Source organism: Eschrichtius robustus, chromosome 14, assembly GCF_028021215.1.
Source record: "Eschrichtius robustus isolate mEscRob2 chromosome 14, mEscRob2.pri, whole genome shotgun sequence".
Taxonomy (NCBI): domain Eukaryota; kingdom Metazoa; phylum Chordata; class Mammalia; order Artiodactyla; family Eschrichtiidae; genus Eschrichtius; species Eschrichtius robustus.
Window position 1 is genome coordinate 35,264,223 of NC_090837.1, and position 24,076 is coordinate 35,288,298.

Here is a 24,076-nt window from a genome sequence, read left to right on the forward strand (position 1 = left end):
GTGAAAGCAAAATTGGTGTTGGAATTAATTAGTTCTTCTTTTCCAGCCTCTCCCCACCACAGTGACTAAGCGCTGCACAGAGCAGACACTTCGTGCAGCCCAGCACCTCCCTGACCACTGGCTGTTGGCCTTAACCGTCCTCAGACATCTGGAATGCATAGGTCTTGAGTCAAGGTTTCTAAAAGAAAAATAGCTTCTCCAAATACAAAAATATCTCCCATGGAGTTTTCTTTTTCCTTAAGATTTCTGCTTTATGAACAAAAAGGAGTCATGTGAGATTCGATCACTGGGAAGCCAGGCCAGCTTCAGGTGGCCCAAGGAAGCAGGCTCCCCCCTCGGTCCTACAGAATAGAGATGAGTCCCCAGGACAGAGAATGTAGAGTATTTCCTGATGGGTCAGTCTCACTTAAAATTGATGGGCGTAGGCAGTATATTAGAAATTTAAGTTTTTGCTTAATATATTTCAATTATTTCTGCCCCTCCATTATCAAAGAAATTGAAAGCAAGGCATGAGAGTCTTCTTGGAAAGCCAACGTCATCCACCATGAGGGAGCATCTGTGTGCCGAGTGCAGAACTCCCATAAAACATACCTTTATTGAGCACTTCCTGTGTGCTCGTGGTCATTACCTCATTTAATCCATGTATAACTTTATGGGGTAGGAAACAGACAAGGAAACTGAGGCACAGAGAATTTAATTAATGAGCCCATGGATGTCCCTATTTAGTGGTCCAGCGGAAACCCAAACCTGGAAAAGCCGGTTGCAGAGCCCAAGCCCCTAACCCTTCAGCAGTACGGCTTCCCCCAGTTTCAGCAGGCTTCCTGAGCCACTGGAGAGATGACACAAAGACACAGAAAACAAGTCATGTATATAAATGCCATTGTAGGATTATGCAACTTAAGTACTTAGAAGGAATCTGTGGATCAGGTTAGGGGCCATACCGTCTCCATCACAACCATACAACTCTGCCCTTCTCATTTAAAACCAGCCACAGTCAATACGTAATGAGTGAGCATGACTGTGTGCCAATAAAACTTTATTTACAAATGCAGATGGCAAGCTGGATTTCACCTGTGAGCTACAGTTGGCTGACCCCTTATGTAGATGGTACATGCTATAGATTTCACAAAGGAGTTGAATTTAGGCTGGAGCAGTTGGAGGGAGCTTTGGGATTGCTGAGTTCAGCTTGAAGGAAGATTTGAGATGGGTTTACAAGAGCCTGTGTGACCTGGTCCCACCTCCCAAGCCTCTCCTGGCATTTCCCTCTTGGTCAGGACTCTCCCGCCACAATGGCGTCTTCTTCCTAGGCTTCAGTTACACACAAAGCTTATCCCTACTCTAGAGACTTCGCACTGGCTGATCCTGCTGCCCGGAAGCGCCTCCCCAGCTCTCCTCCAGGTTGGCTCCTTTGGTCGGAACTGATCTCCTCTTAGATGTTACCTCTTCCCAGTGGCTTCGCTGAGGAACAAGTTAAAGGGGTTCTCCTCCAACCCCTTTGTCACATCACCCCATCTTACTTTCCTAATGGCATTTATGGTTTCTGAAATCGTCTTGTTCATTTATGGGTATACTTGTCTATCATCCGTCTCTTCCTGCTCTCCTTCTGCAATGTGAGCGCCACAACTTGGGATCAACATTTGTATGGTTCACTGCCTGCACATTCCCGGCACCCGGACCATGGCTGGAAAACGAACAAGCAAAAACTACTTGCAGAGACACCGCTTTGGGAAAGCAGGTGTTTTCCTTACTTGCTGCAAGTAATAAATCCTGCCTTCTCTGGAAAGAAAAAAGAAAAAAGAAAAAGAACCTTGCAAAAGTGAAGGAAGAAGGGAGGCAGACAAGGAGAGAGGCAAAGAGGGAGACAGAAAATGTAAGCATGCCACCATTAGGTGGTATTAATTTTCTCTTGTTGCGTTAGGATGGCCCATCATTCAGTGCCCGTGACACTATTTCAACTAAGAAAGCATCTTCATCCTGTAATTAGAGGATGATAGCACCTGGTTATGGTCATTCCTTGTCAGAGACAGGTCTTTTTACTCCTGAACCATGACATATGGTTTAAGTTATAGCCTGGCTATCCCCCAAATAGAAAAATGCACACTAATCCTCATTTTGTTCTCTCAAAAATAAAGTTCTCCACTGGAGTTTCATGCTTAAACATACGCATTAAAAAACAAATAATCCTCTTTTTCTCTAACCCATACTGTTGTTAAACCCTAAGCTTTATTAGACTGATTTTATTGCTATTTCTTTAACGAAGCTCGTGCAGGCAAGCAGGACATCTGGCTTGCCTGTCATCAACAAGTGCCCAGGCTGCTCCTTTATCTGCTCCAGCTTCCCTTTCTTACAAAGACTTCCATTCCCCTAACCACTAGGACCAGTAATAGGAAGGTTTTCGCAGACAGCTGCAAGGTTAGTTTTTTCTTTGGATTTGCCTAAATCTTTTCTCTCTGTGCAACTGACACAGAAAGACACAGCAACCTTGACTAGATCACAATAGTAGCTGCAGCACATGACTCTCCTTTCTTTTCAATGGAAAGGGAGTAACATTTCATGCCCTGGCCCCTAAACAAACTGGTATGCTTTCCTTGAAAACAATGTAACCAACCACTGCCTCCTCTTTTGCTTTCAAATTTAAGAGACATAATAAAAACTGTGGCTCAAATTATAGCGACTTTGCTGGCCCTTATTGTTCAGCAACAGTATTTTTCTTCTCCAAAGTCTTGAGGTTCTGTTTCTTTACGTTTTTCCTGGAGCTAATTTCTGTATTATTTTACATGTAATTTATTGTAGGCTACTTTTCAGTGTATGAATAATGTATTGATTTTTAAAATCCATTCCAAAGCAAATCACTTCCATAAACTTCTTAGCTGCTATCATTTGAAAAATATGTTTAATTGAAACATATACGCATTAAATACTTCCCAGCTGGTTCCCTTAGCAACAGTTGCAGCCTGTTTCTAGTATAAGACCAAGTTTCTACCATAAACTAAATTTGGGGGAAAAAAAACACCTAAACAAAAATTTGCCATGTTTTGTTTCATAAGCAATATGAGCTAATAAGTTGTCATTGGTCTCTGACATAGTTCAGAGAGCAACACTTATGAGCTGTGCATCAGTACTGAGAAATGGCAAGCGTTGGCTGCCTCCTCTGTGACCCTCAGCTGTACCAACTTAATTTATAAGATGTAATTACTGAGCCAATAATGAGGTTCTGAGTATGATCATATCTTTGCAGTGACTCACCTGCCAATGGAAGGAAAACAAGACTGTTCTCAGCATTTATAATTTCCCTAAGAAGTCTCCCTGTTGCTATGGTGATGTGGATGGGTTTTTAGCGAAAAAAGCAAAAACTCTACATTGCTACTACCATAATTAATAAATGGCAAATGGATCAGACGTGATGGATGACGAAGGTGTCATGGGACTATAGTTGTTCAGTTCTATAGGTGCCACAAGATCATACAGAGCGAGACAGCATCAAATATGGTCACAGCAAGACCCCAAGAGCTGCTGGGCTGGAACTCTGCCCCTTCGTAGCTGGGATGTTGGGCGAGTTACATAACCTCAGTTTCCTCATTTGTAAAATGGGGATAATAATAGTGCCCTTAGCTGTGTGGATCAAATGAGTTAACATTTATAAAGCATTTAGAACAGTGCCTGCACATAGGAAGCATGATTTAAGAGTCTGTTAAATAAAATAAGCTGCATAGTGAAGCTTAACCAAACTTTATTGGTAGTTTTCAGCATTAGAACCTACAAACCACTGTTTTCAGGTCCAGGAATAGTAGCATCTCTTCAGTCTGATGTTTCTAGATATACGTTTTCAAATTATATAGATAAATGTATAAATTAAGGAGGAAAGAATAGTGCTTTTAGTGGAATGTCTGTTCTCAGGTCCTAGAACCGATAATGTTTAAAAATCTATGTCTACTCTGTGTGTGTATCATTGTGGACAGTTAACACTTTAGATTTAAAATTTGTATGTTATTAATCATAAATTTTAGATTAAGTACACACTTATCTTTGAGTTAAGCCAAAAATGCTTTGGACCCTAGTGCCGCCATTTATTAGTTGTGTGTTCTTTGGCAAATTTCTTAAGCTCTCTGAGCTTCTGCTTCTCATCCGAGAAATACAGAAAAATACATAGAGTTGTTGTATCGATGAAGCAAGATCCTATAAGCAAATTTCTTAGCATAGTTAAATGTTGATAATGAAACATGGCATTATTTAATGGATAATCAGTGAATAGTTAGCATGAAAATATTCAATACCTTTTTACCTTCTCAGTGCAAACCTGGCCAGTTCTAGGGAGTGCTTCCTGGATCCTCCTTCCCCATCACCATTACTGATAACTCCTGTTCCTAGTGTCTCCTTAGTGCATAGTCCATCTACGGCACCACATCTGAAACTTGCTAACATGTTGACTTGGAACTGTTCCCAAATTTTCGTATGCTCTGTCTTCTCATCTCTATTATCAGCTTGTTGAGGGCAAGAACCAGCCTCCCCATTTTCTGGTCTCTTTTAATTAAGCCCTGCGCAGTGTTCTGTGCACAGTACGTAGGATGTTCGTTACTTCTTAATGGATACAAAGAGTGGCCATTATTATGCATTTCTCTTACCAAATGGAGGAGATACGAGACCCTAGGTTGGGTCCATGTTGAACTGGGGAATCTAAGAACTGAAGATAAGGTCAGAAAGAAGCCCTCTGTAGCATAGGGTGGTGCCCTGCTGAACTCAAAGGAAATGATTGTAGAAAGAAAAACGAACAGCGTGCTGAGAACATTGTCTTGAGGGGTCCCCACAATTAGGGACTTGGAGTAGGATCCAGCAAAGCTAGAGGGAAAAAGAACAATGCAGATAAGTAGTGGATAAATCAGGTAAGTAGAGTAACCAGAAAGCCAAAAGGGGGGAGACTCTTAAGAGGTGTTTTGAGTGTGTGTGTGTGTGTGTGTGTGTGTGTGTGTGAAGAGGCCAAGAAAAATTTAAATTAAGAAGATGCCACTAGCTTTCATGAGGAGATCATTGGAAACCTTCAAAGAGTGTTTTGAGCACTCTATGGAGGCTGAATCCAAATTAAGAGGATTCAGAAAGAATCGGTGCTTGGGAAGTGAATGCAGCTGGTGTAGACCACTGGTTTAGGAGGAAGCACTATGGATACAAGATGCTAGAGATGGAAGATGCAGGGAAGGTAAAAGAGAAATATTCCTGAATTTTAAATAACAACTGAAAACAAATCATTGAAAAACTCAAATAAAACCGCTTTCCAACGGCATCCGTATGCCTGACAATTATTTTCAGCGTGAGAAAATGGAGAAGTGAATCAAATGGTTATAATTTTTCCTAGTACACAGGTTCTTTCAAAGCTTGAGACATAGATTTGCATGTATTCAAAATATTTTCAGACCAATTATGGTAAAACACTATTATTGAAAAGTTAATGTCTAAAGTTTTACATAATTACCTGTATTATCCATATTCACAGTCAGGACAGAAAAGAAGAAGATAGACTTTTATAAAGCAGGAACTATCTGTTTTGTATCTGCATAGGTCCCACAGGATGAATGGACAGGGTACACCCCTCGAGGTAAAGATGATGAAATTCCCTGCCGTAGAATGCGGAGCGGCAGCTACATCAAGGCCATGGGAGATGAAGACAGCGGGGACTCGGACACCAGCCCGAAGCCTTCTCCCAAAGTTGCTGCGCGAAGGGAAAGCTATCTCAAGGCTACTCAGCCATCCCTTACAGAACTCACCACACTCAAGTAAGTGTTTCCAATGCTCTACTTCCGGTAGCCCCACCCCCTGTATAATCACCTACAATCCGATCTTGCAACTTCTAGCGTAAATGGGGCAGAAAACATCCCACAGATGGAGCACTGTGATGTATTGAATATTCTATTGATCTTGACCTTGGGTCTGACTCATACATCCCAGTGCCTTCAAAGACATAGGCATCCAGGTGCGCCCTGCATAGAGCATAAGCTGAACCCCCAACCTTCCAAAAGAGTTTGCAACAATCCAGAATGGCCTCTAAAAAGAAGATTTCTGACCAATGAGGATGTCTGTGTATCCCCACTCTTGGACGTTGTTTAGCCACTAAATCTATGGGGCAACACTTCCTTAAAAAACTCTTGAATTTTTCAGATGATTGAGTAATAAAATAGAGTAGATTATCTTGGAGAAGGTTATAGAATGTGGCTATGCTTAAAAATTGGGTAGTATGTGAAAATTCTTGACAGATGTTTTTAAACTTGGACACTCGATACGTATTATAATTTGTAAGACCTTAAAAAAATTTTTTTTTGTTTTGAGAAGTATGATTCTAAGTAGCCCTTACTTCAGTTTGTGCTATTTGTAAACAGAGAACAGCATTACAAAAGAAACTACTGAAACTGATTATTGTAAGGGCTGATTTAATTGTTAATATTATTTCTGGAGAGCAAATCAGAGCCTTGGAACAGATCATCATGTGGATCATCATTTGGACTAAAAAAAGTATTATGGGTAATTAGTATTTTTAAGTGCCTTTGATTCCATATTTTGAGGAAATACATATTACTATTCATGCATTTATATTGCATTACAAAATAAAATATTAAAAGGCAAAGTTAATAAAACAGAAAAAAGACCAAATCCATCAGATTGAGAAGAAACTAGATTATTAAACCTAGAATACTAAAAAACAGCTGACTTCTATCATGAAAAATGTATTCAAATAGCAAACTATCAAATATTATATCTTAAAGAAGTGACAGAGAGGGTCCCCTCATGAATTTTTTTTCAGAGGATCATGTGGAACCACTGTGGATCATTTCAATGAGAAATGAATACCAATGACATTAGTAAACCAATCCAAGAAAAGCAGCTCTTTCTTTCCTTCGGCTTCTGGTTGCCCTTCCTCTTTGCCTTTATTACTGCAGGTGATAGTTTCCTAGTGTTGCCATGACCAAGTACCATGAACTTGAAACAGTACAGATTTATTATCTCACAGTTCTGGAAGCTGGAAGTCTGAAATCAAGGTATTGTCAGGGCCACGCTCCTTCTGAAGCCTGGAAAGAATAATACCTCGTTGCCTCTTCCTAGCTTCTGGCTGTGTCCGGCCGCCCTTGGCATTCCTTGGCTCGCAACTATGGCACTTTGATCTCTGCCTCTGTCGTCACCTGGGCTTCTCCTTTCCGTGTCTTCGCGTGGTTGTCTTCTTATGACGTCAGTCATATTGGATCATATAGGATCAATAATGACCTCATTTTTAACTTGATTAAATCTGCAAAGACTCTATTTCCAGGCAAGGTCATATTCACAGGTATTAAATTTAGGACTTTGACATATCAGTGTGGGAAACACAATGTAACCCCTAACTGCCACACAAGGTAAAAGTTGATCACAGAAATGGAAAATACAATCGGGTCTTCATTGCACTGTGGCACCCCTCACAGAGGCTCAGAAAAGAACCTGAGCCAGTCTGCAAAGAACTGGATTTGTAATAATGGCAGTGGGCCGAGGTGGTAGGAAAATTGGGGGCGCCAAGGAACCTTCTGGGAAGTATCTTCTATGAACTTTAGAATATCTCTCCCCTAGAGACAATCAAAGGTAGTCACAGCCGTGGTGTTAACTGACATCTTCTAGAAGATGCAAAAAAAACGGGGATGCTTTGGGCAAGAAATTCACTTGGACCCTCAAGATCTCAGTGTCCTCAAATGCAAACCAAGCAGTGGGATTCTGCAACTTCCAGAGTCCCTTCCACCCCCTTTATATCCCATTCATTTACCTATTGGGACGCATGTCACTTCAGATGCATGATGCTTTGGGTCGTGGGGGATGAGATACAATGACTCCTGCTGCTCGAGTCCTACCAGGGACAAGGAGAAGAGAAAAGAGCAGAGCCACAGGGGAGGGTGCGGGGAGTGCTCTAAGGAGGCTGAGGACAGGGGAGGCGCAGAAATCAACTTTAACCGTTGAGTCTTGGACCCATCTCCTTATTAGCTTCAGGGCTGTGGGGAATCTGCTCTGAAGTCACTGGAACTCTTTCATTTTGCTTCCACCTGATGTTATCTTCCTTTAATGTCCTAGAGCCTGTTTTTACAACCATCCTACATATATATTTTTTACTGTTCAGAAGTTTGAAGAGCAGAAAAAGGTGAATACACAGATAGTGGCTAAACTGATGGTAGAAAGGTCAGGTACCTGAGTATCAGAGTAGTGACTGCACCTTTCTTCCTCCAAACCTGTGGAAATTCCAAATGGTACCCAATTTACTAGGGGACACCTACTACACTGAAAAATGTTTTTCTTTTCTAAGGATGGAGTTTCACCAAACCATCTCTGTCACCCTCCATTCTTCAGTACGCAAGACAACAGCTCACTGTCATTCACACACGCCTTTCTTCCCTGTGCTACCATCACCTCTCCCAGACTTATTTGTCATAGTCTGTTTGTCTCCATTCATTTCTCCCTCATCTGCTCCAGGAGCTCCCTTTCCCCTTACAGTCCACATATTAAGCTTCCATCATACTCAACGACATAGGTGTCTTAGTGATGTCTAGTTTAATGAGATTTCAAGAGGTACACAAGGGAAAGAAGGGGAACACATTAGGAAAGCAAAAATTCGGACATGACATAACTCATAATCCATTCTTTTCTTTCTTGACGATGTTTTGACTGGAGCTCATTATTTTTCTAGTTCGAAGTATTCCATCCCTCATAAGAAAAAAAGATCCCCATGTCCTGGAATTCTAGTTCCCCAAAAAAGAAAACTATATTTTTGTTCCTACTTCTTTGACATTTAAGTCCATTTTTTTTCCTCCTTCCTCCTCAGCAATTCACAGCTTTAGGGATGAATCATAGCCATGAACCAAGATAACCAAAATTAGCCAAGTGAGATGGGGCAAACATTTTGTTTGAGGTTTTCAACTCCCATCTTCTCTCAGGAGTGTTGGAGAAGAGGCACTCCTACACTTTCTTACATTGTTTTTCTTCTTTCTTTTCTGTTTTCCAAAGGCATCTTGAGAGCTTACTTCTGAGGCTGGTTTTCATCAGCTACTTAATGTCAATGATTGTGTCTTCAGGTAGATAAGGCCTAAAGTCAGTTGAACATTCTGGAGTCAGAAGGAGTCTTGAGACAATGAACTCCATCTTTGGGCTGCAAAACTTCTGTAGCTACTCTCTGGGGACCATTATCTCTCCCACTCCCTTCTCTTCTCCCACAGATAGTAACAAATCCCTTCCCCTCACCACTAGCTTTTCCTTCTTTCTTCATTATTAACTAACAACGAATTTGAAATGGCATATCACCCAAGAATATTAGTATTTTCAGAAAGAACTTCTGAATGTTTAATAGTAAATTCTCAGGCAAGTAGGAGAGAGGTTTGGAGGCCCAAGTTCCCTCAAAGCAGGTCACCACATCTTGGCTCTGATGAGGGATTTAAGTCTTTTACTTGGATTTGCTATAGTATGCTATTTATTCTGGAAAGGAGACTCCTGTCTGCTTCCATGATTAGTTAAAGCCATGTCCAAATCCCATCGTGGACTTTCATTCAATAGACTGTAAAAAGGACTTTTAAAAAATGACATTAAGTGAGCTGTCATGTAAAAGATTCTAAAGTTAAATTCAAATAAATGTCCATTAATCCTAAGCAAATAACACTCTAAAATCTCTTCGTAGTTCTTTATCCCTTCATCCAAGCACTAAGAAAAATTTTCTCCTGGAAGAAATAGTCAGCCTCTGATATTATAGACTTTGAAACTCCTCTGAAATCGGTGAGATGGGCCCCAGGCTTCTGTGCATGCTTGGCTCTGGAGAGCTCCCAGCAATGTGGATAATGTATCTAACAAAAGCCTTCAGGAAGATTTATTTTCAATCCTAAATGCTAATTTATTTTCAGGACGGTTAATCCTCAAAATCATCATTCTTTTTCTAATCCTGAAACTTTTTTAAAAAATAAATGGCTCTGTGGCTTTTGGCAACTGGTTTGATGTCTCTGAGTCCCACCACCCCCCTCCCAAATTAAATGAGAGTCTCATGCTCTTAGCTTGGATGGTGCCACTTAGATTGCTCCCTCTCAGCCCCACCCCAGCCCCATGCAGACAGCATTAGCTGATCCCAGAATTAATGGATCCCAGCACCCTCCCAACTGAGTACAGACTAGGCCTCGGATCCCTTCTCAACAGAGCTTCAACCACACTTCTCATTGACCAGCCATGACACAAGGTGCTATCCCTCGTCTACATGGTCTCTGAGGAAACTTTCAGCACTAATGTGTATAATTATAAGGATGAAGCACAAAGCACTGGCAGTTCACAGTCTGAAGACAAAAGAAGGTAGTATTGGTAAACGAAATAACTTGAGAAGAGACAGATGGGGTTGTTCTCCTTCAGCTTTAATTCTGGAGATTTAAAATGAGTCAGTTCTACATCAGGAACCCAAAACTGTAGCCTCTTGCTGGAGTGTCTTGTTTTGCTTATCTATGTAGAAGTTTCCTTCTCCCTTTTTTCTCTCTAGACACACTACGTCCTCTGCTGTTTCTTCACATTCCATATGCCCCTCCCACCCACCTACAGCTCCTTGTATTCCTTTTCTTCCCAGAAAAAAGAGGGGGCACGGGCTATGAAGATGGAAGCATGGCGATTTTTTTTTTCCTAAGGATGTGAACCATATTGAAGAACATAGCCACGTACATCTTTCCTTCTTTGTCTTAAGTGGAGGGAAATGTCTCTGTTTTCCTTTGTTGTCTGTTTCCCCCAAATGCTTTGATATTCCGCTCCTGTCCCTCAGTAACTGTAACATATAGAAGCAGATGCCCCTTCCAATGGGAGGATGAACAGACTAGCATAACCCAACACTACAAAATTGTGAGTTTACATCCTCAGTGACATAAACTCAGGATAGTCTCCCATCTTTCCCGACCATAACACTGTCTTCTTATATCCTCTATCCTCCCAACCCCTTCCCCCCCAAAACAAGAAGAAATGGGAAAAAGTTTAAAACAGGGAAACTCATTCATTTACTCATAGACAAATTATCTAAATACCTTTCAACCCACTGCTAGAAAAAAAAGCCTGGTTAAAAGACAAAATAAACAAACAAAACCACTGGTACAAGAAATTGCCTATTATATTCAGCCCCTGTCACCATGCCCAGCTTAAAAAAAATAGGTCTCTCTTTGGGGTGTGAATACCCTCCTCCAAATGAGATGGGCGTGTAAGTATCATAGTCTGTATCCTGGTCTCTTGCTCTTTAGCAAAGACCATTTTGGAAAGGAACCTGCATTGACTGCACTGTCCCTGCAATGATCACAGCCTCAGAGAGGAACGAATTGTCTGTGTGTCTTTGAGGGAGGTGAAGGAATGAAAGGAAATTCAGATGCCTTTTAGAGAGAAGGAATGGAAAGTTTAAAACACAGGAGAGAGATTTCAGTTTTAATGAGGTTCTAAGTGCCTGAATGAGTGCTCAGGGCTTACATTTCTTTGTCTTGCTTTGTTTTGATTGTTTAATCACCATAACTCCATACATGAGATTTTCCCCACTTTACAAATGAGGAATCTCTGTCTTAGGGAGATTAAATAACTTGTCTGAGGTTACATGTCAACTAAGATATGAGGCCAGGGGTTGAAAGCAGAAAGAATAAAAGGCTGGTTGGAATGATGGACTCACTGAGACTGCAGAGATGAGCAAAAGATATGAAAGAGGGTCCAAAATGGAAGAGAAAAGGAAGATCAACTGGGTGCCCAGGAAAAGGAGCCATTCAAGGCAGATACGGAGAATTCAGAGCAGATTTGAGGGGGATGTCAGAGGTTGCAGTGAAATAAGTTCTGACCTGGAAGTGCAAGCAGGAAGACATGCAGCTGAAACAGGAAGGGCCTTGAGAACATCTTGACTCAGGCTTGGCCGGGGGTAAAGAAAGGAAAGGTCAAATGACCAAAGGATTGAGGAGATTAAGAGTTAAGTAGGCATTGGCTGATGGGGTCATGGGGAGAAATGATGGCCTCTTGGGAGCCTGGGTTCAGCCCAGTCGGGACAAGTGTAGTAGCAAACCCGGGACCTGTGTGTGCTCTTTGTCTGTACAGTGTGTCAGCTGGGCCTTCCTCACATGCCCGGCCAGGTGTGGCAGTGTCAGCAAGGCCCTAGAGACAATGGAGAGATGGGGGCAAGGGAAGACCCCAAAGAGGGTTCTGGAAATGAAAAGTCCTCACTCCTTTAAGGCTATACTACTTACTATCCTGCCAGGGAGACTTCTGTTTGCAAAGAGTGTTAAAACTCCTTTCCTTTGCCCATCTGTTTGCAACCATTCCCTCAATTTCATATCTGTGTTCCCTGTTAAAAGTGCAGACAACCAGGTATAAAGAACATGCTAATAATAGTCAGAAATTTTATTCGTGTTTCACTCACTCATTTATTCATATAACAAACATTTATTCAGCACCTTTAATATTAAAGTACTGTGTGAGGCATGTACACCTTGGTTTCAATAAATTTATTAAATGCTTTACTAAAATCTGGTTTTCCAGGGTCAAGTAGGAGTAAATATATATATATACATATATATATATATATGTATATATATATATATGTATATATATATATATGTATATATATATACGTATATATATATATATGTATATATATAGCTGGATATACTCTCAAATCTAAAAAGGGCAAAGGCAGGCACAGTAGAAATGAAAGGAATTAAAATTCAGAGGCTGGTAGTACTAAAGTTGATCATTTTGTTCAGAATTTTTCTCTGATCAGAAAAATCCACTTTACCTGGCACAGGGAGGGTTTTGTTGTTGTTGTTTTGGGTTTTTTGTTTTTGTTTTTGTTTTTGTTTTTTTACAGTTTACTATTTTGTCAGGATAGTTCAAGTTATTAGCTTTGCTGTCATTTTATATCATTAAGGAAATCTCCTCATGGGCCTCAGATGGCAGGAATGAAAACAGTTCCTTGAAAAGGACCTCTAAGCAGACGTATTAGAAGCTGCCTCTCATCCTTTTTGAGGGAGGCTGGGCGTTAAGTCCCAAGTACATTTACCTTTACAGAGGATGCGTATGAATAACAAAACCATCAACATCCCTATATATAAAACAGAAAGAAATGAGATCAAAACTGCAGCCCAAGGAATTTAGGTTAACTGCAGGGAGGAACTTCTAACGGCAAAGTTTTTAATTATTGCATAAATTAATTTGGGAATTTTGAGAGCAACTTTCCCAGGCATCTTTTAAAACAACCTGAACTCCCTTTCTCTGAGCACATTGATAACTCTGCTTGGAAATTTGGGTGGAACAGACCAAATCTCTATATCAGATTTTTCCAGCCTGTGGAGTCTAAGCCTTATCATGTACACTGATCCTATATTTTTAAGATAAGCATGCAGGAAGATGAGATTTCAAGGTGCCCACATAATTCACTGCTTTGTAAGTACATCACTTCTCTTCCTGACTCTTCTGCTTCAATCAACTAAATTACCATTTTCCTAAATTCAGTCTTGAAATGTTGTGGTTCACCTCTCACCTCCTCAAGCTTTAGGGCTTCCCTTCACTCACGTGGATGACTGCAATGGACCAGTTTGTCTAGCTGCCTCTAGCCTCTCTTGGCAACCACTCTTCCCAGAGACTTTCTACCAGGTCACCGCGAAATCATTTCTGAACCCCATGTGTCTCTTCATATGGTCCCCAACAGCGTTGAGTTTCTCTCTCCTTTGAGAGCTTCTTCCCTGCTTCCCTCTTACAAGGATTCTATGCTTCTATCAAATGGAGCTCCTAATTGTTCTTAGGATCTATTTTGCTGGCTTCAGGCCTGTCCTAGTTGGAATAGGCTACATTATACTGGGAGTGAAAAACAACCCCTAAATCAGAGAGGCTTCTAACAGCAAAACTTTATTTCTTGCTCATGCTACCTGACCATCTTGGGTCAGTAGGGAACTCTGCTCGCCTTGGTCACCCAGGACCAAGTTATGGATACAAAACATCAACAAAGGCTCCCAGAGTCACCAAGGCAGGGCACGAGCACAGGGTCTTAACGCTTCCTCTCGCAAGTGGGACAGGTCTCCTCCGTTCCTGTTTATGGGCAAAAGCTAGTGAGATGGCAATGTCTATCTTCAAAGAGGGCAACAAAGGCAATCTTACCATGTGCCCAGGACATGGATGCACAAAACAATATTTGGCAAGCAGCACCAATGACTATCAAAGTCTGTCTGGACACAAAATTTTTGGCTTACTGTCTCTCCCACAAGCAAAATATATTCATGCCCCACCACCATCAAGGGGAGAAAACCCAAAAGCCCTGTCCTGGTCCTATCATAGCCCCATCAACCTCAAAATGTATGGTCTGTGGGTGATGTGTGATAGCCTATAGAGCAGGGAATGATGCACTATAATAGCTACATCTGGTCCAGATGTGGCTCCTCTGCATCTGGAGACCTGCAGACTCAAAACGATAAACGATTTGCCTCCCATACACCCCATACATAATGACAGGAGAAGGTCAAACCATCCACAATAAACATTCCCATTCAAAAAGGAGATGGGAGCTAACAGTAGTCACTGGTCCATAGCAATTCTGAAATCCCACTGGGTAGGATGCTCTCAGCTCTGGGGGAGGGGATGTTTCTTGATTAGGCTGCAATTCTGCTCCTTGGAGCAACTTCTCTGGTCTTTGTCCCCCATGTCATCCAGCTCCCTGGGAGACTGTTCCATTTCTATTATCCTCCATGACCATATCCAAAGTACACATCAGGGAACATGTTCTCCTTGGAGCCAAGAGACATTTTAGGACTTCTCTCATTGCCGTGTCTTTTAATTTAGGCTTGTGATGCTTTGGGAAGTACGGCTCTCTCCAGACCATAGTCAACTTCTTACCTATTGGTTCCAGTGAGTTCCATGTAGCAACCATCACACAGAACCCTTGGAGGTGCAATGGCCATTTTTGCTCTATTTGTTTGCCTTCCTACCCTGATGCCTCTCTCTATCTCAGATACTCTCAGCTTATCAACTTATTAGCCGCTCTTCCCTGCAGCATTTTAATCTAATTAAAAAGATTCACTTAACTGTATCTTCATTCTAAATCATTTGACTCCATTCAGAAGCGTGAACAATGGAGTGAGGGGACCATGTCCTTGATTTGAACGGTGCCACACAGGGTGGTTTTCATCATGTCTTCTTTACTCAAAGGCTTTCTTGGGTTTACTTTTTACAAATCGGGTTGAGATCAGTTGCTTCTTCCAATCCCACAAGTCCACAAATGTCTAGACTCTTCTTATTCCCTTTCATTATTGCTTGTATTTAACCAATTCTTTTCTGAGTTTTTTTCAAAGTACGTAACACCTTGTTGAAGGCTGCCAAGAGCAACCAACACATTTTATTAACAATGTGTTTTGCAACTACTTCCCCTAGAGTTATGAGTTCATTTGTTACATCATCTGCCTTCCTAGTTGTTGTAGACAACAATTTACCAAATGACTCACCACTGTGTAACATGGATCAGTATGTTTCCAGACTCTGATAATTATCTTGCTTCCTGTTACCAAATCCTATAACCATAGCCACATATTTTAGGTTATTTTGTTGTTGTTGCTGTTGCTGTTACATGAGTACCCAATTTCTAGTACTAATTTATATACAAGCTAGGATAGGCCAGGTTAAGCTTTGTTAATAAACAACCCCAAATTGCCAAAGCTTATTTCTTGCTTACAAATTTATTTGTTGGACAAAATTTCTTGTGTCCATCATGAGTTAGCAGGAGGCTCTGTTCATTGTATTCACTCAGATACCCAGAAAGTATATCTGAAGGTATATCTCAATCAGTGCTCCCGTGGTTATTGAATCAGAGAAAGGGGATGCAGTGAATAGGAAACTATTTCCTGGAAGTGATGCACATCGCTTGTGTTCACATTTCATTGCTAAAGCCACCTACATGACCACACTAATTTCAAAGAGGCAGAGAAGTGCAACATTGCCACGTGCCCAGAAATGGAGAGCTGGATGTACATGACGAACAGCAGTAATGGTCCTCAAAGCCTTTGTTTATGCCGTTCCCCACCCTATACCCCAGGCATGCCATCTCCTCTTCATCTGTTCATTCAAAATAGGCTTACGATAGCATGTTGCTCAAGAGCGCAGGCTCTGAGGCAAGACTATCTGGGTTCAAAACCATAGCTCTGTCACTTCTAGATGGGTTACTGTGGGAAAATTATTTAACCATTCTGAGTCTCAACTTCCTCACCAGTTATACAGGGATGGTAATATTTCCTACCTCAAGAGTAATTGTGAAGCTTGGGAAAGGTAGCGTATGTGAAACTCTTAGAACAGTGCCTAGCAATGGTCAGTGCCCCATTCATGTTAGCTATTACACCATTATTATTATCATTGGCCACCTACTACTATGAGCTAAGCACTGGGATATATCAGTAGTCAGGGTTCCTAGTATATTAGAACTTACAATCTATTGGTGGAGAAGAGTAGAAGGAAGTCTCCATTCTTTTCATTCTTCCTATTAAATTTAACCCCTCCCTGTTGGCTGTTATTTCTTCCTCCTAAGAACTCCGGAAGCACTGTGTTGAAAACTTTCTCACGGTAATTACAGCCTTCTCACACACTTGCCTATTTTCTCTGTTCCCCATGCCAAAGGGGGTTCAAATGCTATCTGAAGATGATTGTGGGGACTTCCCTGGCGGTCCAGCGGTTAAGACTCTGCGCTTCCACGGCAGCACGTGTTCGATCCCTGGTAGGGGAACTAAGATCCCACGTGATGCACGGTGCAGCCAAAAATAAAATAAAGCTGGTTGTGAAGCCCATGGCACAATCCCAAGGAGATGCAAACAACGCTAACTCACCATTACACCGTCCCTACCTGCTCACGGGGCCTTGATCAACAGCTTCCTGGAGTAGCTTTCACCTGTAGTTGCTGAGATGAATTGTGATCTCACATCTGCCCTCCACCCTTTGGCTGTGTCTCTGCTCGCTCAGACTCTTCATCCTCCCTCTGCCTCTGAATCTGTGGTTCTCAGAAAGCTCCCTGTTCTTTCCCAACCCCGCTGAGCATCGTCAGCCCACCTGGAGGCTGGAAGCTCAGCCTGGCAGGTACACATTAGCGTGTTAAAAATATGATGCAGCCATGCCTCGTACTGTCATCCACGCTGAACATGGGCATATTTCCCTCAGTTCATCTGGGGAATCCCGTCCTTTCTAGTTCTGGGAGGAGGAGGGGAGTGGATGTAACAAATCAGCCTTAACTACTCCTTTTAGAATTGGAGAAGGGTTCTCTTCAGTGATCGCGGTAACTGTTTTGTACCCTGTCCAACTTATCTGTAAACCCAAATAAACCAGTGAGGAGGAGATATATTTGCTCATCTATCCTGATAACTAGAAATATCTTAATATGCTTCCAAGCCTACTTTTCAGGATAAATAATTGTAGATAACAGTTTACCAAGTGTTTTCAGTATATCTCATTTGATCCTCCCAATGGCCTCAGAAGGAATTTGGAATTGATTTTAAACAACACTTTACAGATAAACGAAGGGTTTCGCGTGGTTATGAACTTCACGAGATAGAGCCGGGTTCTGCTTTCCACTCCAGCTTTCTTCCTCCCACTGCCTAGTGGAACTCTGGTCACTTTTCCCCCAGCAAGACTGTCCTCGCCATCTGGACACCATTCCTGACTTCCAGCTCAGAAACTTCTTTTAGTTCTTTGCACAACTTCTCTTTCCCAGAAAAAGCAGAGCTGAGAACTCAAGGCATAGATCCAGGATACCAACTGCCTATGAAACTGCCACCACCATGGTATCATCACCCCTGGGCCAGGTTTCAAGAAAGATGGGCACTTGGCTGTGAGTGCAGGTACCTGAGAAGATCGGGCTGGTCCTAGAGATCGTGTCTGGAGAGGCTGGGATTAAAAAGCCAAGATGGGACTCTTTCCCTGGTTGTTTCCCTTGTTTCCTCCACTCAGTGAAGAAAGGTTGTGTCAGAGTTTCAGAGTGAGAGAAGTCAAGGATTAGAAGGGCTGGCTATGTTCTTTAAGCCTGAGACTGTGCACTTCCTCATTTTAAGGAATCACTCAGAGGTGTCGTCTGGGTCCAACTGGCCAATGAGAGCCGAGGGTTCACATCTCCTCCCAGCTCCACTCTTGGTTTTGTCACCCTGGTAACTTGATATTGGCCATGATGGGAATATTTATACCATGGAAATCAACAAACCCTACCAATCAGATATTCTTCCTCTCAGAGAGCCAGTTTTTAAACATTTTCCTCTATGCCACTGCACATTATCTTCATGGAGTCTTGATTCTGAGATAAGATGAAAGAAAAATCTTAGAAGCAAGGCTGGAAAGAACTTTAGAGATGATTCCCACCCTGTTATATTACAAATGAGGTGGAGGCCCAGAGAAGATCAGTGACTTGCTTAAATTATGGGGCAAGTTTTAGGACCCAGGTTTTAGGACCCAAGTTTTCTCATGCTCAGCCAAGAATTCTTTCCAGAGAAATCAAAGTTTTCAGCGGCTACATTCCCTGAGGGAGACAAGAGAAATATAAAATTCGGTCTGTACTGCAAATATCTGATTAAGCACCACCAAGAGTGATGAAAACTATTTTGTAGCATTATTTGTAAGTTTCAAAATTACATTATGTATGTTACCTCAGACTATAAGTGCTAGAATTGTTCAGGAAATAGGAAATTATTAGGAAGTAGAAATAGCAAGGGGTGGCTTCCTAAAACAGAAAGGATTCAGCCTGGAATTTGAATTATTACTCAGAAGTAATAGACTGGGGAGGGGAAAGGTGTCTGAATATAAAGAAACCAAGCTGATTGATGCATGAGGAGTATTTAAAAATGGGAAACTGTCTTTGGAAAGATAGTGAAGACTTTTATAAGCAAGATCCTTAAATATCCAGAGAATTCATTTTGTTTTAATCCAGTTAGTGAGAGTGAATTGTTGGTGACAGAGAAGGGGAATTAAGTGATGTTTTGTTTCAGAAAGATGGCCTGTACAGTGTGGAGTGGAAAGTCAATTATAGGAGGGTTTTTCTCCCATTTAGATGAAAGGATAGCTTACTATTTTCACGGGTATCTACATCTAGATGGATGTTTTCTGACATCTCAGTGTTCGTTCTTTCTGTAGGGAGGCTTTATGGGTGATTTCCTTTTCTTTCTTGTGCTTTTCTCTATTTCTGTTGTTTTTTTATTATTTGTGTTTTTTGTTAGTGTGCATTTAATTTTTTTAATTGAAGTATAGTTGGTTTACAATGTTGTGTTAGTTTCAGGTGCACAGCAAAGTGATTCAGATTATATATATATATATATATATATATATATATATATATATATATATATATATATATATATATATATATATATATATATATATGTATATATATGTGTATATATATATATATATATATATATATATATATATATATATATATATATATGTTTCTTTTCAGATTCTTTTCCACATAGGTAGTGTATATTTAATTTTAACCCAAAAACTGATCTCAAAGAATAATAATGACTAACACCTAGAAGCACACCCTACACGCCAGTACATATAATAATATTAATGGTAATGGAAAAGAATATGAAAAAGAACATATATATGTATAACTGAATCACTTTGCTGTACAGCAGGAATTAACACATTGTAAATCAACTATACTTCAATAAAACAAATTTTTAAAAACTAATAATTCTAATGGTACCTATAAGACAGAAATTATTATAGTACTGGATTACTCAATGAGGAAACTGGAACACAGGCGGTTAACTGACTTGTCGAAGGGTACAGAATTGGAGCTCCACAGCCAGTATTTCAATCCAGAGCCCATACCATGAACCACTATACTACGCTGCCTCTGGATGTAATCCAGAGACAAATCATACGCAGAGAGTTTGAAATCAAGTAAAGGAAGTTTCACTGATCCAGACACGAAATGCTAGAAGTGCAGACCAGGGTGATAGCAGAAGAGGTGATATGCAGTTAAACAGGTAAATAAAAATATCAAAAGTCAACCAGGAATGGGTCATCTCCCTCTGTATTGCTATTTTCTCTTGTTTGTCACAGTGATAAACCTACATCACAACCAATGCCATGCCTACGCACCTCTCCTTTCTGTTTAGGAATAATGGGAAGGTTTCCTTTTTTATTATTGTAAAAATAACACTCGTAAAAATTTCAACAGCACCAAAGAGTGTTTTAATAGTATGGAAAAGTCTTCCCTCCCTCTCCAATCCCTTTTTACCCCTCCTTAGAGGTAAGAATTGTAACCATTTCTTGTGTATCCTTTCAGAAATGTTCTATGCATATACTACATATACATATCTACACTTTCTTTACACACACTGTTCTACAATTTGTTCTTTTCACTTAAAATTATTTCTTAAACACTGTTTTATATAAGTGCATGTAGATTAACTTTTAAAAATTCTTTTTAACAACTGCAAAGTATCCCATTGTATGTGTATACAATAATTTAGGTAACCACTTCCCTCTTTTTTCAAAAATATTTTTAATATTTATTTAAATAAATAAATTTTAAAAATTTTAAAATATTTATTTATTTGGCTGCATCGGATCTTAGTTGCGGCACATGGGATCTTTTGTTGCAGCACGTGGGCTTCTCTCTAGTGTGGCACACGCTCCAGGGCACGCCGGCTCTCTAGTTGTGGCATGCGGGCTCTAGAATGCATGGGCTTAGTTGCCCCGTGGAATGTGGGATCTTAGTTCCCCGACCAGGGATTGAACCCGCATCCCCTGCTTTGGAAGGCGGATTCTTAACCACTGGACCACCAGGGGAGTCCCTCATGGGGAATATTCTGTATGCAAAGCTATAGAAGGTTAAAAGGGCTTAGTTATAAGAAAAAGAGCTATTTCTCTTTGGTTATGGGATTATAAATCTAGGGCAAGAGTGCAGTGTAATGAGCTAAGAGTTTAAACGTAATTTTAATAAACATGAGGTCTTAGGATCTCAAAGCACTTGATCATTTGAAGAGAATGAAAAGGAAGCAAAAAGCATGATATAAAGTGAAATACGTTCCCAGCTACCGAAATCAAAAGGTATAATCATAAAGCCTGCTTTTTCAATTCTTTGCATGCAGGACTGGGTTCTAAGACTATGCCACTCAGGGCTTGAATATAAACAACCTACCACTGGGAAAACAATCCAGGGGCCATTGTAAAAAGAAGTAGATGTTTGGTTTTGGGTTTTTAACTGACAGTCATGGTGATATTTTATCAACAGCTAGAAATTTCCAGCTTATTTTCCTTTCTGAATATATTGAGATTGGCTGAGCTGTTTGGAAGATAAGTTAAGATCTTTCTTCCCACTCCTCTGGCACTGGCTGTTTTGAAAAACACAACTATCATCTTACGTAAGGGAAATACTTAGTATTAGCTGGAGGGAGAAGTGACCCTTAGGGCAAAAAAATCTTAGGTTGTTTTGCCTTGTTTTCCCAAAATAAGGTAAAGCTATTAAATGCCTGTACTACTCAACACCCTGGACCTTCCCTGAGTTTGGTTAAGTAATTGCCCATAGCAACCACCGACTCTGGAGGAAGCTGAGCTGAGTATTGTGGGGAAAAAAGGTGGTGAGCATCTGTCCACCTTCCCTGATCCTTTCCTGTGCCCCGAAGGTAACTACGTTAAATCTAAATGATAATTTAAATACATTAATAATGTTTTCTGTGCTCCTTTATTTAAAAAACAAAAGCAAAAAACACCTCTACTCATTCAATGGCATGATAAAATACTGAAAATGTAACAACTGTCCTTTGAGTCTGCTGGCTGCCCTGGACTCTGCTAAAGGCGGAGTACCAGGAAGCAGAGGAAGGCTGGGAAGAAACCCCACAGAAGGGGCAGCTCACTCGGCCACCCCGCTCTGTCTTCTTCCCTCTCCCATCATCGCCATGTCCACTCCTCAGGGGCCCACTCGTGACAATTAGATCGCAGACCTGACGATGTATAAGCGGCACAAAATACTGAGAAAAGGCAGACCCGAGTACAGATCTGCACTTCACCGCTCTGCAACCTTAAACCAGTTACTTAACTTCTCTGAGTTCAGGGTCTTTTTTTTTTTTTTTTTTCATTTTTAAAATGGTTCAATTATAATTAAGTGAATATTGTGAGGATTAAATGAGCTAACATATGGAAGCACCTAATCTGAAATGCTTTATCCAGAAAGCTCGTATTCATTGTCTCCAACGTGCAAGACACAAATTTTACTTTAAAACCAACCAACCAACCTAGAGGGAGAAAGACAACGGAAAACCACAGAAACAGATACGTTTACAGAGAATAGATGCCTCAACCCACCCCCACCCCCATATACCAAGCCAATTGGGCGGATCCCTGTGGGATTCTTTCCACACAACCGGAATTCTAGTCTCCCCCTCAAGTGGAGGACTGGCCCTGGACTGTTTTTCTTCTACTCTGTGGCTGCCCTTGGCCTTTGATCCCTGTAGGTTCACTCCCTGGTCCCTATCCCCAGAAGGAAGGTACGTCCTTGGCTGCCTCTCCAGTTGTGCCTTCTGACTGCGGGTCTATACGGGGTCCCTGGAAGCCCTGTCTTTGTCCTTTATCCATCCTCACCGATTCGTTGCCTCTGTTGGGAGACTTCATGGGCAGGTTGCTGAGACCGATCTGTGGTTTGGTGCAGCCAAGTGTTTTCTTTGCTGTTCTAAACCGGTATCTTTGCCTGTGTTTCCAGGAAGTCACTGGTTGGGGAGCAGGGCTTGCACTGGACCAGATCCTTCTGCTGAAACTTGTAATACACTAATTCCTTGACTCACTTGACCAATTTGGGTGAAACACATGCCTCTGATAAGGTACAAGGTCACCTACCTGATCCACCACTAAAAATGTTAAGATTACCCTGTTTTCTTGCTCACTAGCCTTTAATGATGGAAAGCTTTCTTTCTTCTCTTATTCTTCGTATTTTTCATTCTTTGATCTACATCTGCCAGTATTGACCATTTTCTGTCTCTGAGAACAATGGCTCAAGAAAGGGTGGTGAGGGGCTTCCCTGGTGGCGCAGTGGTTAAGAATCCGCCTGCCAATGCAGGGGACACGGGTTCGAGCCCTGGCCCGGGCAGATCCCACATGCCTCGGAGCAACTAAGCCCGTGCGCCACAACTAGTGAGCCTGCGCTCTAGAGCCCGCGAGCCACAACTACTGAGCCCGCCTGCTGCAACTACTGAAGCCCGCGTGCCTAGAGCCCTTGCTCTGCAACGAGAGAAGCCACCACAATAAGAAGCCCACACACCGCAACGAAGAGTAGCCCCCGCTTGCCGCAACTAGAGAAAGCCCGCGCGCAGCAACGAAGACCCACAGCAGCCAAAAATAAGTAAATCTGAAAATATAAATTAAAAACAAACAAAAAAAGAGTGGTGGTGCACCATAGGAAGGAAAAATAACTACATGATTAAAAATGAATTCTGGTGATTATCTGTACCAACAAAGTGCCTGTTACTGGAACTTGCTTGGACAGCACCTGCTCCCAGCCCCTGTGTGACGTCATCCCTGAGCTCAGTGGCTGAGCATTTGGGACTGAAGGGTCTGCAGCACGTTCACGGATCAAAGTCAGGGTATGCATTATTGACTTCCTCCCAGGTTTTTGTGGGATGGGCTGTCACTCAGTGCATGCTCCTCTCCTCCAGGCCCCTCAAGAGAGCACATGGCCTAAATACTTCCGACGGAGTATTATGACTATTGGAAACACTTCTCATGTGCAGTGGTTATGAGACTTATTTCATTTTTATGTAGCTTTTACGCTTGTAAAGGTCTGTCATTATATCTCATGTGATCATTAAACAGCCCTCCTTCTCTGCAGGAGAATCTGCTCCACCAGTTACAGGTCACGAGCAGAACTGGAGCTCAAGCCAGGTCTCCTTACTCTTCAGCCAGAATGTTCTTCAAAATACTAAATGCCAGTGAGGAATGGCTAAAGGACACAATTTTTTTTTTTTTTTTTTTTTTAATTTATTATTTATTTATTATTATTATTTTTTTTATTTTTGGCTGTTTTGGGTCTTCGTTTCTGTGTGAGGGCTTTCTCCAGTTGCGGCGAGTGGGGGCCACTCTTCATCGCGGTGCG

At 41.4% G+C, this 24,076-nt stretch overlaps 1 protein-coding gene across 5 annotated transcripts in view; it reads left to right on the forward strand.

Annotated features, from left to right (window-relative positions):
• DLGAP1 (DLG associated protein 1) overlaps window positions 1-24,076 on the forward strand; it is an 846,176-nt gene that overhangs the window by 587,138 nt on the left and 234,962 nt on the right. For all 5 annotated transcript variants that reach the window (XM_068562839.1, XM_068562840.1, XM_068562841.1 and 2 more), the window contains one exon: window positions 5,551-5,765. In XM_068562839.1, the coding sequence (XP_068418940.1) occupies window positions 5,551-5,765 (215 nt within the window). The remainder of the gene's footprint in view (window positions 1-5,550; window positions 5,766-24,076) is intronic.